Source organism: Schistocerca serialis, chromosome 1 (genome assembly GCF_023864345.2).
Source record: "Schistocerca serialis cubense isolate TAMUIC-IGC-003099 chromosome 1, iqSchSeri2.2, whole genome shotgun sequence".
Lineage (NCBI taxonomy): Eukaryota > Metazoa > Arthropoda > Insecta > Orthoptera > Acrididae > Schistocerca > Schistocerca serialis.
The window spans coordinates 893,161,751-893,179,733 of record NC_064638.1 but is presented as its reverse complement, the minus strand read 5'-3'; the positions used below and the strand labels follow the sequence as shown (position 1 = coordinate 893,179,733).

The following is a 17,983-nucleotide window of genomic DNA, read 5'->3' as shown; positions in this document are numbered from 1 at the left end:
AAGCGGACTCGCCCTATATAGCCAGCCGCATACGCCGCCATGCCCGGCAATCTCGTGTTGGGCTACCTACGTGCTAAGTCGACGTCGCACTCCGGAACGACGCTACACTATGACTGTTTACCATACCGCACTTGGACTCTGCAGCCCAGTCGCTGCTCTTGATCAAGCACCAAGTTGTGTTGTTATTGTGGAACTGTTGGCAATAAACAGAATTTGGAACTCATGCCAATTGTTATTTGTTGTTTCTCCAATTACAGATACAACAGTAATAAAAATGCTTTCAGTGTGCTAAGTGTTCTACTTCACTGCAGAACCTGCACTCAGAGATCGACTCTATCCTGGTTATGACACGACATTTGGCGAGATGCTCGGTACTGATCCTGCTACCTCTCACACTGGTAACTGATTATGTTGAAAAGGTGCATCGATCTTCAGCACCAATCTACATCATCTTTCAAATGCACCTGAGACAGAACTTTACACCAACACTAGCGGTTCTAGTCCAAATTCAGGAAGGTGACAGCTTATGCTTCCAGAGAGATCTCAAAACCCAAGACATACCACTTCAGAACAAAGAATGTGTGCCTTGCAGTTGACTGGGCCATCAACAAGTTCTGGCCATACTTATTTTGCAAATTACCATCACTGTGATGCACACTGTTCTCTAAGCGGGTTGAATGGCCTGAAGGATCCGTTGGGTCAACTGGCGAGATAGCACTTAAGCTTCAGGAGTATGACATCACAGTGGCATAAAAAGTGGACGCAAACATGAGCTGACAGCTTTTAAGGGAATCCTTTGACATAACTGAGCAGTGTGGGTGAAATCTCAGTCATGACTGCTGCACTGAATGAGACTCTGTTGAACAGAGTGGAGCTCCAGCACTGCTGAGAGCCACAGACGCCTTGAAGTAGGAGAAGTTGATCAAAGGAGAATTCCAATTAGTAACACTAAGAGGAGCTATGATCAATTACGATGTAAATGGTTCTCATCATGCCAGCTCTTCTACAGCTAGCTATCCTGAAAGTGCTTCCATGCCACTCCAACATGTGGTCACCTGGGATTCATGAATACTCTAAACAAAATCAGATGCACATATTACTGGACAGGTCCCTTGCAGTTTGTTAAGACTCTATGTGAGCCATCAACTTAAGCACTTGCCTTGACTACCTCCGGGACACATGATACGAAATCCAGCTGCAAAAGTGCCATTCAACCAGACTGGAATCGATGTCTTCGGGAGATTCTTGAAGTTGACAAATGGGAATCTATGGATAATAGTCTGCACTGATGGTCTCACTTTCTATGCTGTCATCGAAGCTCTATCAAATGCTGAAGCTCCAGAAATAGCAAAGTTCATTGTAGAACGCATCATTTTGAAAGTTTTCCAGTTGCGACTAATATCAGAGGTAATTTCACATTGTTACATCACCTACACGATGATAAGTGCCTATCCTCAGCTAAAGAAAGGCCTAACAGGAGGCTATTAGACGTCTGCATACACCATAGTGAAGCAAAACACTATAGGCTTTACACTGTCCTTTCTGCTCTGAAGTTGTGAGGCTGAAACGATAATGGATACACGAAGTATAAAACTGGCTCAAATATGAACTCTGAACTCCTATAAGGACAAAGACCGCTAGAATGACAAACATCAACCAGTGGGATACAGCCCAGGAGGATTTTTATGCCTGTGGGGATAATGGGACTACTGGAAAAGTTACTAAAATGGTACTTTGGGCAGTACCATCTCCTATGTTGCTAATCAATGTCACATATGAAGTCAGGATTATGATCCATTGCCAAGCAGACAAAAGTGTAGAGATTCCATCCAAGTTCTCCATACAAAGTCCCAGAACATTAAGGTGCAAGCCGATTCTGAGGGCTTTTCTTTCAAAGAAACAGAAGACAGACTCAAAGACTGTGAATCTTAGATCTGAGACGCTACCTTCAAACATGACCTGAATGCAAGAATCCTCAAGCAAGGCCATAAAGAGGCACACTGACAAGTCTAGATCTGGGATGCAGTACTTGGCTCCAATAAAAAATAATAAAACCCAGGTCGCTGTTTCTCCAGCAGAGGGAGCAATGCCACAAGCCGAGCTGCATGCAGTAAGGAGCAGCAGTTATCACCACTAGCTGGCATGCTGCACACCACTAGTTCAAATCTGATTGTGAGCAAATATTCTTAGTGTTTGTCATTTCCAGATGGTTCTCAAAATTTCTTATGTTTGTAATGTCAGTAATGCATGTGTTTTTGGTGCCAAGTGCTGTACTTTACTGATGACCCTGTATTCAAATTTGGACTTGATTCTGGTTACAGTGTGACAATATTTATTTTAACAGAAGTACTACAGCAATAGAATCAAAATTCTGTGAAAATCTCTCCTTACCTTTTGAATATTGCTCTGAGAATATTGCCACTATCACCATATCGACTTTCATTATATTGAGCAGCTGCAATCCATTTTTTTCTTACAGCTGCCCAGCGAGTTAGATGTTCTTGCAATAGCATCTCCTTTGGCACAGCAGGCTGTATGTCCTATGTCATAAGAAAGTCAAATGTTAGGTCTGTCATAACAATGGACTTAAAATTTATATTTGTAAAATATGTCGCATCTACAGTACATACAGATGTACTTCACGCATGGATGTTTATTACGATACTCAATTTACTGCACATTACTGGATATTATCATAAGCTTAAGAGAATAAGCAGCTGCTGAGTCCAATCATTTATTCTATGCATCACATGAAAGTGAAACTTTCTTAAGGTGAAATATGCTTAGAACAGGAAAAGTAAAATGAAGCCAGGTTCACACACAACTAATGTGATGCCATTACTTGGGGCATTTCGTAGCGGCACTGTGAACTACCGTTCACACAGGACATCACAAATTCTACGAGATGCACAGCTTTCAATATGGCATTAACTGAAATCATAATATGTGAGGGTATTAATATTATAGTGCAGGTTACGGCATTACAGCTGTGGTAAGAGTTAAATACGAGGAAGACAAAACGCAAATGTTGGCTCCAAAAATACATTTTGCACAGGGATAAATCAGGGGCCATTCCATATGAAATCATGCAACATAACCTTATTTTCAAATGTTTTCCTAATCAAAAACAGCAATGACACTTAGATCAAATGTTGTCAAATCTTGTGCTGGAAAAGAACTGAAGTAAGTGATTTCCAATTTAAGTTCTGATAAATATGTGCACCCCGAAAGTTTGAACAAACTGTTTAAAGTATTTCCTTTCCCCATTCATACTGCTAAGGATATATCCCACCTTGTACAGAACTGAATGAATTGTATTTTTTGTAAGTTCAATGATAGACCATTTACTGAGAACCAATCAACAATACTTCTGAATATATCTTTTATTGTTCCTCATGCTGCCACAGCTCTGCTCAGCTTGGTTATGATGCTTGCATCAGCGGCTAAGAGCACAATGTGCACTCTATCAGAATAAGATGGTAGGTCATTTATATAGTGGAAGAGGAATACAAAGAATTGAACCCTGTGACATGCCAGTAGTAGTTTGTCCCGTAATTTTGAGAGCTGCAAGCGCTCCCTAGCATGGGCCTTTGCTTCCTAACAGTTAAAAATGAAGTGAACCACTTAGTCATTGAACCTCTAAAGCCATTAACTTCAACTCTCTCCAAAAGTATGTTGTGATGTCTCAGAAAGATCTGAAAAAATCGTGGTATGTGGAACCTTATAATACATTTACACACATCAAAAACAGTTTTGCATCACTCCGGTTCCCAGAACTCGAGAAGACAGACGTTGACTGTGACTGTGGATATTGTATTACAGACACAGTCCCTTTGACTGTCAGAGACGTCACTAAACCACCCCAAGATGTAAACAACCATGCACGAGGAGCGCCTATTAGACGGAGGGGGTCTAGTAATTCCACCAGGAAGGAGGTACATGGCTTGTGTTGTCTGTAGTTCAACCATGCCTAGACAGTCAATACCACAGTCCACATTGTTACTTTGTGCCAGGAAGAGATCTCAACAAGGGAAGTGTCCAGGCATCTCAGACTGAACCAAAGCGATGTCGTCAGACATGGAGGAGATACAGAGAGACAAGAACTGCCCAAGACTACTACTGCAGTGGATAACTGCTACCTATGGATTATGGCTCGGAGGAACCCTGACAGCAAAGTCACCATGCTGAATAACGCTGTTCGTGCAGCCACAGACGTCATGTTATGACTCAAACTGTGCACAGGCTGCATGATGCGCAACTTCACTCCCGACGTCAATGGCGAGGACCATCTTTGCTATCATGACACCATGCAGCAAGGTACAGATGGGCCTAACAACATACCGAATGGACCGTTCAGGATTGGCATCATGTTCTCTTCACCAATGAGTGTCACATAGGCCTTCAACCAGAGGCAATCCAGTCAGGCTGAACACCTTACACACAGTCCAGCAAGGAGGAGGTTCCCTGCTGTTTTGGGGTGGTGTTATGTGGGACCAACATATGCCGCTGGTGGTCATGGAAGGCGCTGTAATGGTTGTACGTTACGTGAATGCCATCCTCCAACTGACAGTGCAACAGTATCGGCAGCATATTGGCGAGGCATTCATCTTCATGGACGAAAATTCGAGCCCCATCGTACACATCTTGTGAATGACTTCCTTCGCGATAGCGACATCACTTGACTAGAGTGGGCAGCATGTTCTCCAGACATGAACCCTAACAACCATGTCTGGGATAGATTGAAAAGGGCTGTTTATGGACGACATGACCCACCAATCACATGCCAAATCGCCGTTGAGGAGTGGGACAATCTTGACCAACAGTGCCTTGATGAACTTGTGGATTGTATGCCACAATGAATACAGGCAAGCATCAATGCAAGAGGACGTGCTACTGGGCATCAGAGGTACCAGTATGTACAGCAATCTGGACCACCATGTCTGAAGGTCTCGCTGTATGGTGGTACAACATGCAATGTGTGGTTTTCATGAGCAATAAAAAGGGCACAAATGATGATTATGTTGACCTCTATTCCAATTTTCTGTACAGGTTCCAAAACTCTCAGAACCGAGGTGATGCAAAACTTTTTTTGATGTGTGTATTTTAATACGTTGTCAGCGAAATAGCAGGTGGCATGTCAGTGTTTCAGGAAACCAAATTGCTACCGATTCAACTGCCGGGGCTGAAAACTTGATGCCCAAGGTATCATGGCATTCTCCATACATCTACGTCTATGTCTATACTCTGCAAACCACTGTGAGGTGCATGGCAGAGTTTACGTCCCATTATACTAGTTACTAGGGTTTCTTTCTGTTCCATTCACGCATGGAATGTGGGAAGAATGATAATGTGAATGCCTCTGTGTGTCCAGTACTTATTCTAATCTTATCCTCACTATCCCTATGAGAGCGATACATAGGGGGTTGTAGTATATTCCTAGAGTCATCATTTGAAGCCATTTCTTGAAACGTTCTTAATACACTTTCCCGGTATAGTCTATGTCTATCTTCAAGATTCTTACAGTTCAGTTCCTTCAGTGTCTCTGTGACACTCTTCCATGGATTAAACAAACATGTGACCATTCTTGCTGCCATTCTCTGTACACGTTCAATATCCCCCGTTAGTCCTATCTGGTATGGGTACGACACAACTGAGCAATGTTATAGAGCTGGTCACACAAGTGATTTTTAAGCAATATCCTTTGTAGACTGATTGCACTTCCCCAGTATTCTACCAATTAAGTGAAGTCTACCACCTGCTTTACCCATGACTGAACCTATGTGATCATTCCATTTCATATCCCTACAAAGTATTAAACCAATATATTTGTATGGGTTGGCTGATTCCATCAGTGACTTACTGATATGAAAGTCAAAGGATACTACGTTTTTTTCGTTTTTTGATGTGCAAAATTTTACCTTTCTGAACATTTAGAGAAAGTTGCCAATCTCTGCACCACATTGAAATATTATCAAGATCTAACTGAAGATTTATGAAGCTTCTTTCAGATAGTACTTCATTATAGATAATTACATTGTGGTGTCACCGCCAGACACCACACTTGCTAGGTGGTAGCCCTTAAATCGGCCGCGGTCCATTAGTATACGCCGGACCCGCGTGTCACCACTGTCAGTAATTGCAGACCGAGCGCCACCACATGGCAGGTCTAGAGAGACGTCCTGGCACTCGCCCCAGTTGTACAGACGACTTTGCCAGAAGGGGATCACTGACAATTACGCTCTCAATTGCCGAGACGATAGTTAGCCTAGCCTTCAGCTACATTTGCTACGACCTAGCAATTAATATTATGAAGCATGTATCATCAAGAGCGATGTTCTACAATTATGGATTAAAGTTAAGTATTCCAGAAGCTACGTACTTTTCTTTATAGCATTCATTACGTATCCTGTTTCAGACCTCACGCCAGCCTGCGTTAGTTTAAGCGCGTGCCTTTCGGCTTCCTCTCATTGTGTCTAGGCTGTCTTGCCTAGACACAACATACATCATCTGCAAAAAGTCTGATTTTACTATTAATTTTGTCTGCAAGGTCAATAATACATAATATGAATAGCCAGGGTCCCAACACATTTCCCTGGGGCACACCCAATGTTATGTAGAATGTGAGAAGCTTCTGGAATATTCTGCATCTGCTGCCATTTTTTATTGGCAGTCTAACTTCCCTTTCTACATCCAGTACTTACCAACATGCTGTGCCTTGTAAATAACCATAATATCTGTGTTTTACGCTAAGTGAAATTTCAGTCTTCTTTGTCGTCACTAGGGCTGGAGGCTGCAGGTGGCAGAAGGATAGTGGAGAGTGCAAAGGGGATGGCAATGGGTAAGCGCACCACTACAAGTGGAGGTCCATACCCGGAGAAATGTCGTCACCAACCCTGCCATCCGACTGGCCAGATGCCAGACGACCATGACAGTGATTTCATGATAGTGTGTGGATGTAACTGATTCGCATTGCGGGTCATATGCTCCCTATCCACATCCACCACAAACAACTGGCAACCTTTGTGGTCCACCATAACACATGGCAGCCAAAGGAGCGGCCTTAACAGCAGCTCTGGGAGGAAATTGTGGTGGGCTGCAGCAGTCCATGGCATGCAACTAAGGGTGCAACAAATCCAGGAGACCTTGCGGCTGGTGTTCATGCGAACGTTCCACCAGGCTGCACCTGTGGACCACTGTCACCTAAACAGTGCATCATTATGAGGAGAAGCAGACGCTGACTTCTTCATTTGGGTCTTAAAGGTACAAACAAAACAGTTCACCTCCAAGTTAGAAGCGGGGTAAAACAGGGCGGTAGTCAGATGCTGGATATCATTGTGAATGCAGAAGTCTTCAAACTCCCATGACACAAACTGCCTACCATTATCAGACATGAGGATCCTCGAGCTTCTTCAATGGCTAAAATAACGGACAATGTGCAAACAGTGGCAGTCATCGATGTGGAGGAGATCTTGGTTAAGTACAGGAAATTGAACAATATCTCGACCAGTAACAACCATGTGCTGACCAAAAAAGGAGCTGTGCAATATATGAGCACACTGTCCCAATGGTGCCCCAGGACCGCCCAAGGAATGAACTAGCACAGTAGTACAGACTGATTTTGTGCATAGGCCCCACAGGTCTCCACCAAAAGTACTGTGTCACAATCGACCATTGGCCAGTAGACACGACGTCGCACCAACGACATAATAGAGCCATATCCATTGCAATACACACAGTAGCTGGAGTATGCAAGGGCACCACACCACTGGTATGACCTTTCAACAGCACAGCTCCTCCGTGGCAAGTAGGAGGACTCTCTGGATAACATTGAGCTGATCACATTAGAGGAGAAACATATGCCATGTCCAATCCGCTCCCAAAGAGAGGCACTACAGCTGACCCATCTGGGACGCCAAAATGATTTTCCATAGAAGCAGTCAGCACCCACGGCTGTTGTGACCTCTCGTGCTGTCAACGGAAACTCCAACAATGTGTGCTGCAAGGCACCATCCATCGTGAACATGAGAGTCTCCTGCTGATTGAACTGTAGCTGCGACAGCACATCAGCATTGGCATGCTAGGCGGTGGTGTGGTAATGAATGTCTTAACAATAGTTACTGAGAAAGAGGGTCCACCATTGCCATCAGTGGCCAGTCCTATCATGCAGTTTGGAACAAGGGTCAAATAAAGAAACCAGCAGTTTGAGGTCAGTGATGAGGAGGAACGATGCTCCATATAAGAAAATGTGAAACTTTTTAACACTGAAAATAATAGCTAGCACCTCCTTTTACAACTGTGAATAATTACGTATGCCAGCAGAAAGCATCTTCGATGCGTAAGTGATGGGCTATTTGGTGCCATCCCAGTTCTGATGGGACAGGACTGCACCAATGCCATACTGGGATGTGTTACGGGCCAGGATTAAAGGATTACCTGGTGTGAAAGAAACCACACAGGGCACAGAACACAGACACTGCTTGAGAGACTGAAAAGCCACCTGAAAATCTGTAGAAAAGATAAAGTTTAACACCCTTCTGGCGAAAAAGGAAACAGGATGACAGATGCGCATGGCCAGGCAAAAGAACTGAGCATAGCTCAAAATCTTACTCAAAATAGACCGGAGCTGCACTGGCAAGCTGATGATGGCAGTGATGTCGTCGTCCATGGGAACGAGGACATCTTTGGTAGGCACATGTCCAAAAAAATGCCTCTTTGGAGAGAAAAACTGCACTTTTCCAGCTTGCAATAAAGAACATTTTCCAGGAGGTGCTGGAAAACTGATTGAAGGTTTCGTAAATGCTCCTCTACGGTAGGGCCCTTCACCCAGATGTCATCAAGGTAATTGATGCAATGGGAAATGCCCTAAATCAACTGCCCCAAATAGTGTTCATAAATTCCTGGTATACATGAGACTCTGAAAATCAAGTGATTAATTCCAAAAGGTAAGTGATTAAACTGGTAAAGCCCAAACAGGGTGTTGAGGACCAAGAAAGTCCAAGAGGCTGCGTTCAGCAGAAACCGTAGGCTGCACGAGTTTATGTGTGAAAAATATTGGCCCTCCAACAACTTTGCCAACACCTTTACCTTGCACACTGACCACCTGTTTAAAATCACTGGACTAGCACACGGCACTGTTGAGTTTTTGAATTACTACCAAAAGGGTAGTCAACTATCTCAATGGAGTAAGAGAGATTGAGCACTGATCCTGCCAACACTGCAACTCAGCCTTTATCTTCTTTCGTGCATGGCAAAGGGAATGGGGCCAGCAGCTTAACAGAAACAGCCCACAGTTTTCTCCAATAGTGGGCAGTATGACCACAGTAAGGAGTCCAAATCATGATAATGTACCTCGTCAACAATTTGGAAGCCAAAAACAGAAAAAGCACAAGCCCAAAAACATTTTGTGCCAACGATGAATTGACCACTAACAATGTAAGTCGCTGTTCCCCATTCTCATAAAGTGCGGAGACAGAGAATTCTCCCCACAAAAGAATGCAGTATTTACTATAAGACGCATCCCAACTATGCAACTATGGGCACTCCAAGAGCCTGCACGTATCTTAATTAATGAGGCTGACCATCACTCCCACTTCACCTGGAAATTCAACCAGCCACCTCCCCACAAATGTTAACAAAATACACTGGGATGAACGTGTGAAGGCTGCCCCATGAGCCCAGTGAAATCACAGGGTCATGCAATATCTGACTTGCACTTGGTGACTGTCACAAACAGCTGCCAAATGGCCTATGTGACAGCATACCCCACACAAGGCTTCTACATACAGTCAGTCTCGCTGAACCTGCAACAAATGACAACAGGAAGAGGACTGCTAGCTCACCAAACAAGCAGAAGAAGAATTATGCTGAGGATCTGAAAACCGCCAAGACTGTCGCGCATTCGCCGAGTTTGGTGTGGGTGAAGGCAGACAGTGAAGCAAGGCCACTGTGCTGAAGTTGACAGTGTCAACACAATGTAATTTGGCGGTGGTGGGGCCACTGGGTTTACCACTTGGGGCCATTTTCCGTGCACAGGTAATTGAGCCACCTCCCAATTACAAGAAAGGATGTCCACTGCCGTCGCCATCGGCTCATGAGTCTCCAATCTGGGCAACATTGGGTAAAAAAGGGTCAGACAGGGTCAACATCATTGTCTTAACCTCAAGATGCTAACCAGGCTAGTGAGTCTGCATAAGAGGTAGCACATTTAGGACACAAAATGACACTTGCAAGAGAGAGCCTGCAAATCAGTGATCCAGGCTGCAAACAACTGTCCAGATCACTTGTGGGGCAGGGTTAACTGCAACCATTCTGTCACCACACGGGTTTCATGTCCAAAATACTGTATCACCAAGTGACAAACCTCATCAAAGGGGAGTTTCTCGAGCTCAGTGTCAGGCTCAATTTTGATTACTTCGTATAAACCCACTCTGATGGACTACAGCAAGGCTGCCTTATATACTGGATCGTTGATATTCCTTGCCTGGCAGTGGACCAAGAATGGGCGCAAGTAATTCTCCCACCTTTCTGTAGACTCACTGAAACCAGCAAGCAATGTCAGGGCCAATGGGGATGGAGTTACATTCAAGTTAAGCATGTTCAAACACACAGACACAATGATTTTAGAGTTTTATTATTAATATAGATCTTATTTATTACACAACATGTCAATGCTACAGTAGTAATATGTACTGCAATTAACACTCACATAATCAAGAATAATATCCTCTGTACATTCCCTGGGTAACGGTGATGGTATTCGAATGTTGACTTGATAGTTCTTTTGGTCTAACTGCAGGGGTTCTGGAGGAGGCATCTTGTACATGTTGCGTACAGGATCCTTTGCATTTTGTTCCATTACATCCTCCGAAGGTGGTTCTGGCGTAGGTGTTCGCATCCTACAATGTAAATCACATCATCACTACGGCTGTCAGCGATTCTAACTTCTATTAGCTAGAAAGTTAACTGCTAAGTAGAGAGAGAAAAATCATTGCCACTCCTGCATAACTATGTTTGAACACAAACCATAAATATCATGCAAAAATGTATGTGTACTCAGTGCTCGCCAGTTATCATGCGCTAATGTACTAGGGCACACTGTAAATATTGCACTAAAATTATGTCATTTCTCTTGGGAAGCAAGCCAGTAATTTCACTAAAATTATGCTATTTCCCATTGAGTGCAAGAAAGAAATCACACTAAAATTAAGAATTTCTCTCGGAAGGCATGCTGGAACACAAATAAAATGGATGAAAACATGTTCTGTTCTGTAGTGCTCTCTCCATGATGATTTGAAATCAGTGTCTACTGCTGAAATGATGGTCACCCTTTGTACACAGCGAAGGGACACAGCTGCCTGTTTTTGATTGCGCATGCTCTGATGTTATGTCATCCCTTCTAGCACTGTGAGTGCTATGTTGCTCACAGCACCAGGTCAGTATTTTTCTTTGAAAGTGTTTGTGTAACATATCGTGTAAGAACAGAGTATGAGGAATTTTTGGGGAGCAGTTAACCTAACAGTGCCGTGTCCGAGTGATCAAGTACTCTTACTAGCAATTTGGTGGGTCAGGTTCAATTCTCACTTCTAACATGATTATTTTCATTTTATTTTATTCTTTGCCATGTTAATGATTAATTACAAAATTCAAATATATTTAAACTTCAATTTATTTATGTAAAAATAATATATCCAATTTACTTTCAATTAATATCCTTATAAGTCAAAAGGTTATAGGGCACTAAATTGTAGCACATTGGTAAAATTTTGCACAAGCCACCACTGTGTGTACTATTATGATTTTTCTACACTAACAAGGGAACCTCCCTATCGCACCCCCCCTCAGATTTAGTTATAAGTTGGCACAGTGGATAGGCCTTGAAAAACTGAACACAGATCAATCGAGAAAACGGGAAGAAGTTGTGTGAAACTATGAAAAAATAAGCAAAAAATACAAACTGAGTAGCCCATGCGAAGATAGGAAACATCAAGGATAATGCAAGCACATGAGCGCCGTGGTCCCGTGGTTAGCGTGAGCAGCTATGGAACAAGAGGTCCTTGGTTCAAGTCTTCCCTCGAGTGAAAAGTTTTTCTTTATTTTCGCAAAGTTATGATCTGTCCGTTCGTTCATTGACGTCTCTGTTCACTGCAATAAGTTTAGTGTCTGTGTTTTGCGACCGCACCGCAAAACCGTGCGATTAGTAGACGAAAGGCGTCTCCAATGGGAACCGAAAACATTTGATCGCAAGGTCATAGGTCAACCATCCCATAGGAAAACATGTCTGATATATTCTATACGACACTGGTGACGGCATGTGCGTCACATGACAGGAATATGTTGTCGACCCACCTAACTTGTACACTTGGCGAATGGGTAAAAAGATTCTTCTACCTTGCCCGATTTAGGTCTTCTTGTGGATGTGATAATCACTCCCAAAAAAGTGATGAAAACATAAGAGTTTGTCACATAAACTGCAATAAATGAATGCAACAGTTTCACGGTCGCACAGTTTTCGCTGTGCACTGTCAAAACATGTTTTTAACGTTTTCAAATTTTTCCGTGTATAGACCGTCAAATCCTGCATATGTCCAAGCAAATCTGAACATGTCCTGGAATTTTGGAGAGTGAAGCTGATTATGTGTGAGTGCCTGAACTTTGATAATTGTATGAAAATAAAAAATTAAACTTTTCGCTCGAGGGAGGACTTGAACCACGGACCTCTTGTTCCGCAGCTGCTCACGTTACCCACGGCACCACGGCACTCGTGAGCTCACATTATCCTTGATGTTGCCTATGTTGCGCATGGACTACTCAGTTTGTATATTTTGCTTATTTTTTTCATTGTTCCACACAACTTCTTCCTGTTTTCTTGATTGATCTGTGTTCAGTTTTGCAAGGCCTCTTGACTGTGCCAACTTATAACTAAATCTGAGGGGGGTGCGATGGGGAGGTTCCCTTGTAATAATGTGTTAATAGTCTGACCATGTTTATATACAAGGGCCGTTTGAAAAGTTCGTGCCAAAATAAAAACTACTAACGTGTTTGGGGGTAAACCTTTATTATTTTTCAACATAGTCTCCTATTAGACTTATACACTTTGTCCAACACTGTTCTAATTTGTTGATCCCTTCCGAATAATAGGAATTGTCCAAGTCTGCAAAATAGCTATTAGTTGCTGCAATCACCTCCTGGTTTGAATAAAATCTTTGTCCCGCCAGCCATTTCTTCAAATTGGGGAACAAATAGTGGTCCGAGGGGGCCAAGTCTGGAGAATAGGGGAGGGGGGGGGGGGATGTGAAATGAGTTGGAATCCTATTTCCATTAATTTTGTGACCACAACTGCTCAGGTGTGTGCTGGTGCACTGTCATGATGGAAAAGGAAATTTTTGCGGTCCAACTGCCGGCGTTTTTCTTGTAGCTTGGTTTTCAAATGGTCCAACAACGATGAATAATATACACCTGTAATAGTTTTACCATTTTCCAGATAGTCGACGAGGATTATCCCTTGCGAATCTCAGAAGAAAGTCACCATAACCTTTCTGGCCGAAGGAGTGGTCTTTGCCTTTTTTGGTGCAGATTCTCCCTTGGTAACCCATTGTTTAGATTGTTGTTTGGTCTCAGGAGTATAGTAATGTATCCATGTTTCATCCACAGTGACGAAACAATGCTCAAAGTCCTGCGGATTCTTCCTGAACAGCTGCAAACCATTCTTGCAACACTTCACACGATTCCATTTTTTGTCAAGTGTGGGTATTCGCGGAACCCATCTTGCAGATAGCTTTCTCATGTCCAACTGTTTATGCAATATATTATGTAGCCGTTCATTCGATATGCCCACAGCACTAGCAATCTCACGCACCTTAACTCTTCTGTCTTCCATCACCATATCATGGATTTTACCAATGATTTCTGGAGTCGTAACCGCCACAGGGTGTCCAGAACGTTCAGCATCATTTGTGCCCATATGGCCACTCCGAAAATTTTGAAACCACTTATAAACTGTTCCAATCGAAGATGCAGATTCACCGTAATCTTTATCAAGCTTCTCTTTAGTCCCCTGAGCATTTTGCCTTTTATAAAGTAGTGTTTAATCATCACACAAAATTCTTTTTCGTCCGTTTTTTGACAATAACTCGACTTCTTTGATTCACACGAATGCCAAATGAAAGAAATAGACCACTATGGCTGAAACTTGGTGTGCATTCTTTCCAAAGATGCTACTAACTAAACATGACCTCGATACGCGCCGGTGGTGCCACCTCTCGGACTTTGCACATACTTTTCAAACGCCCATAGTATTAGCAACATTAATTCGACATTAATGCAATAGTTACCTTCTACAGGTGACCTCATGAGCCAAAAACTGATTCATTAAATAAATTAATACTGGAGAACATTGAAAATTTGTGTTATAAACAACTCAGTTATCTCTATCTATAGGATTAAGGTTATCTTGAATGAAGACAAAGTTCAGTTTTGCATTGCCAATGTTTTTCACAACCCAAGCTGATTTGCAAATTGGGGCTGAGGTATTCTGTCCACTCCTTCTCTTGTGTATTATCAAATATTATGCACTTAAATGGACTGTTCTTTCAGATACCTCAAGTGTGGCAACCAACAAATTGTTTGATTAGGCATAAGGCCAATGGCATCTTCAGTTTCATTTCTGGAAATGTAAAAACAAGACACACACAGAGAAAAAGTACACAGATTTCTTTTCAGTGTAAAATCTAGTACCAGTATTGTCTGCCCATTTCTCCAGCCTCTTAACGATCAGTTGTAAATTCTGAGAGATAACTGAGGTTTGAAGAAGAGAAGAAGATTGCAACATCAACCACAAATAAGGAACTCCTTATTATTGATGTTACACTACCAATGGCTTTAAAAAAAAGTTTCATATTTTCTTTGCCACTGTCAAAGTGAGGCGGTTGTGGCAGACGGAAAGTTATTGGAGGGGTTTGCAGATTCCCTTGGGTGGACTTCAAATGTAATATTTTCTTTTCATTATTGAGTTCTTTGGTACAACATTCTCCTTCAATGGTGATCATCATTGCTTAATTGTAATGAAGACGGCTTGACTTTGCTCCATGTCTGCAGAGATGAATTTGTGGTTTCAGGGGTATCCTGTGAGTATTGACGTTGGTTTGGGGAGTGGGGTGGGGGGTGGGTGAGACCACTGCCTTTACAGCAACTTCAAAATGCTTTTGTACATGCAAGTTTTTGCAGCAATTTAAGTTGGTAAAGTATGTATTGAGGAATCCTTTTACAAATTGCTGTTTAGTTACTGAAGAACGATATTACAAAGCTTAGTGCTTTCTGAGAATACAAAAAAACGTAAAGTTTTACTTCCCAATGAGGCATTCTTCTTGTGACTTAATTCCTCAAATTTTTTTTCATTAATATATAATCGACAGTAAAGATTCTAAACAGCAGGATTGTTTTTGCAGTTCAAACAAAATGGAAAACCTGAGCAAGAGTGTCCATCATCACGTACTGTTTGACCACATTTTCCACGTCACACATCCATTGCTTGCTGTGGTGGTGTCTCATTTGAAATAGTGCATTGGGTTAGTGATACATGACGTTGCTACCAGGTGAATGAACTCAGGTAACTGAAATGTGTGAATAAATGTTTCACAGTAAATCACATCAACAACTTCCTTACTAAAATTGAGTGTGTTGTCTTATTCATTACAGTCCAGGCATTTTTCATGCACTTTTTCTGGGGACTATATCTCTTTAGACTGGAGTGATTTAACTACAGAGCTATTCAAAAAGAAGGAACAGATTACAAACATTCATTGCTTCCAAACTACAAAAGATAGAAACACAATTCGAATGTTCATGGAAAGAGAAAAGTTCAAATCATTAAGCATTCAATGCCAGCACCATGTATTTCTTGACAAATATCAAACTGGTGGCTCGTTTCCTGCCACACACAAAGCAGGGATCTGTCATCATCAAATTTACAGCTTCAACTATGCAATGCTGCAGACATAGGGGAGATAAAAGTGCTGTCTTTTATGTAATCTCACAGATAAAAGTCACAAGGTGTGAGGTCTGGAGACCTGGGGGGCCATCAGCAATGAAGTTCATCCTCTGCTTCTCCTCTTCCAATCCAACGTCCTGGAATGGTGTCATTTAGGTAACGTCAGACGAACTTACAGAATTTCTCTAAGCATGTTCAATGTGTCAGGCATAGAGGGGGATAAAAACACAGTCTTTCACATAACCTCACAGATAAAATGCACAAGGTGTGGGGTCTGGAGCCCACTGGTGATGAAGTTCAGCTTCTGCTCCTCCTCTTTCAATCCAATGTCCTGAAATTGTATCATTCAGGTAATATCAGATGAGCTTACAGAATTTTTCCAAGCACATCCGGCATTACCTGAGTTGATCCAAACAGAGCCCCACTTATCTGAACAAGACTTATTGAACAGGGTGTAGCAAGTGCCTCAGAAGTTGCCAACTATCAAATGTTTCATTTGAACTGCCTCCCTCCCATTCTCATAAAGCACATCTTACAGAGGTTGAGGTAATTTTTAATAAAATTTTGTACAGTCCTCTCACAATAGAGGCACGTTAGTCAAGACACCAATCCCCGAGACTCAGGAAATTGCACCACCATCCAGTACAGTAGCACCCAAGGCACACATGTGGCTTACTTAATAAAATAGAATATTTTAGAATAGAACCTAACAAGCATTACTCTCCCATTTCACTTCAAATCAATGGCTGATACTGGCTAAATATTATGCAAAATATGACAATGGATGGCACTCAACCACTTCTAATAATACCACATTATTTAAAGTTGCAATCATAAATTGGGTTAGATGTTACTATTACACAAATTTCTTTGAAAATGCACCAGACCAAAGTTGTTATCAGAGCTTTAAGAACTATAACTGTAAAATAACCTGTGGAGATCTTTATCTTGCCTTATAGCGAGGTACCTGTTAGTAAACATACCAGGTACTCACTTTGGTACAAGGTTTGTGTTATGTGGCTGATTAGCCATCCAGGCACGGCACACTGGGTACAATGGAGCATCCTCCTTGAACTGGGCCAGGTCAACGCTTCTATCAAACAGCTTCATCACATAAGTGTGATGGAAATCCCCTTCTTTAATGGTTTCACGTCGACGTCGCTTGCGCTGTGTCCGAGATCTGTTAATGGCTTCCCTGTATACAACAGAAACATTTATCTGTGCAAATAAGCTTATGCAAGGAAAAAATATCTTGTTTAACATTTTCAGAGGCACTATCTGCAAAGCACACTTATAAGTATCAGTCCTACGAATTAGCATTACATAACACAAAGACAGCACACGTAGTTTCAGTCTGCAAGTCTAAAAGAGTCCTAAAACAGTGATCTACCTTGGTAATATTGTTAACTGCCTTTTTGTAATGATTTATCTGTATTATCCAGACATAAATAAGAAATATGCAATTAAAAAAGGAATAAAGGAAACAATTCACTGAAAGGCAGAAGCGCTGTGTCATCAACAGGTACACAAACGAAAGGTACAGAGCTTGGCTAGCTTTCGGAATGCACTTCCTTTTTCTAGCTGTAGGAAAAACATGCCTGTCTCCCTAAACTGTGTTTACACAACTGCCAGCTCTTTACTAGCCCACGGTGAGCCCACTGCAGTGTGTGTGTGTGTGTGTGTGTGTGTGTGTGGAATGGGATGAATACAGCCTTGCCACCCGTGGTAGATGCATCTGCAGACAGGCAATACCCTCCACACTTGAATCACAAGCAGATTTCCAGTGTCATATCACCCCCCCCCCCCCCCCTCTCTCTCTCTCTCTCTCTCTCTCTCTCTCTCTCTCTCTCTCTCTCTCTCTCTCTCTCTCTCACACACACACACACACACACACACACACACACACCTGATCCTCATATCCATAACAAGAACCAACCACAAAAAAGCAACCCCCCCCAACCACACACACACACACACACACACACACACACACACACA

The 17,983-nt window shown here is 42.3% G+C and overlaps 1 protein-coding gene across 1 annotated transcript in view; it reads right to left on the bottom strand.

Moving 5' to 3' along the window:
• LOC126458477 (protein lin-37 homolog) overlaps nucleotides 1–17,983 on the bottom strand; it is a 43,148-nt gene that overhangs the window by 2,769 nt on the left and 22,396 nt on the right. Inside the window, exons 3-5 of the mRNA XM_050095574.1 lie at nucleotides 16,980–17,180; nucleotides 10,706–10,895; nucleotides 2,392–2,540 (exon numbers count right to left, since the gene is read on the bottom strand). Coding sequence (XP_049951531.1) covers nucleotides 2,392–2,540; nucleotides 10,706–10,895; nucleotides 16,980–17,180 — 540 coding nt within the window. The remainder of the gene's footprint in view (nucleotides 1–2,391; nucleotides 2,541–10,705; nucleotides 10,896–16,979; nucleotides 17,181–17,983) is intronic.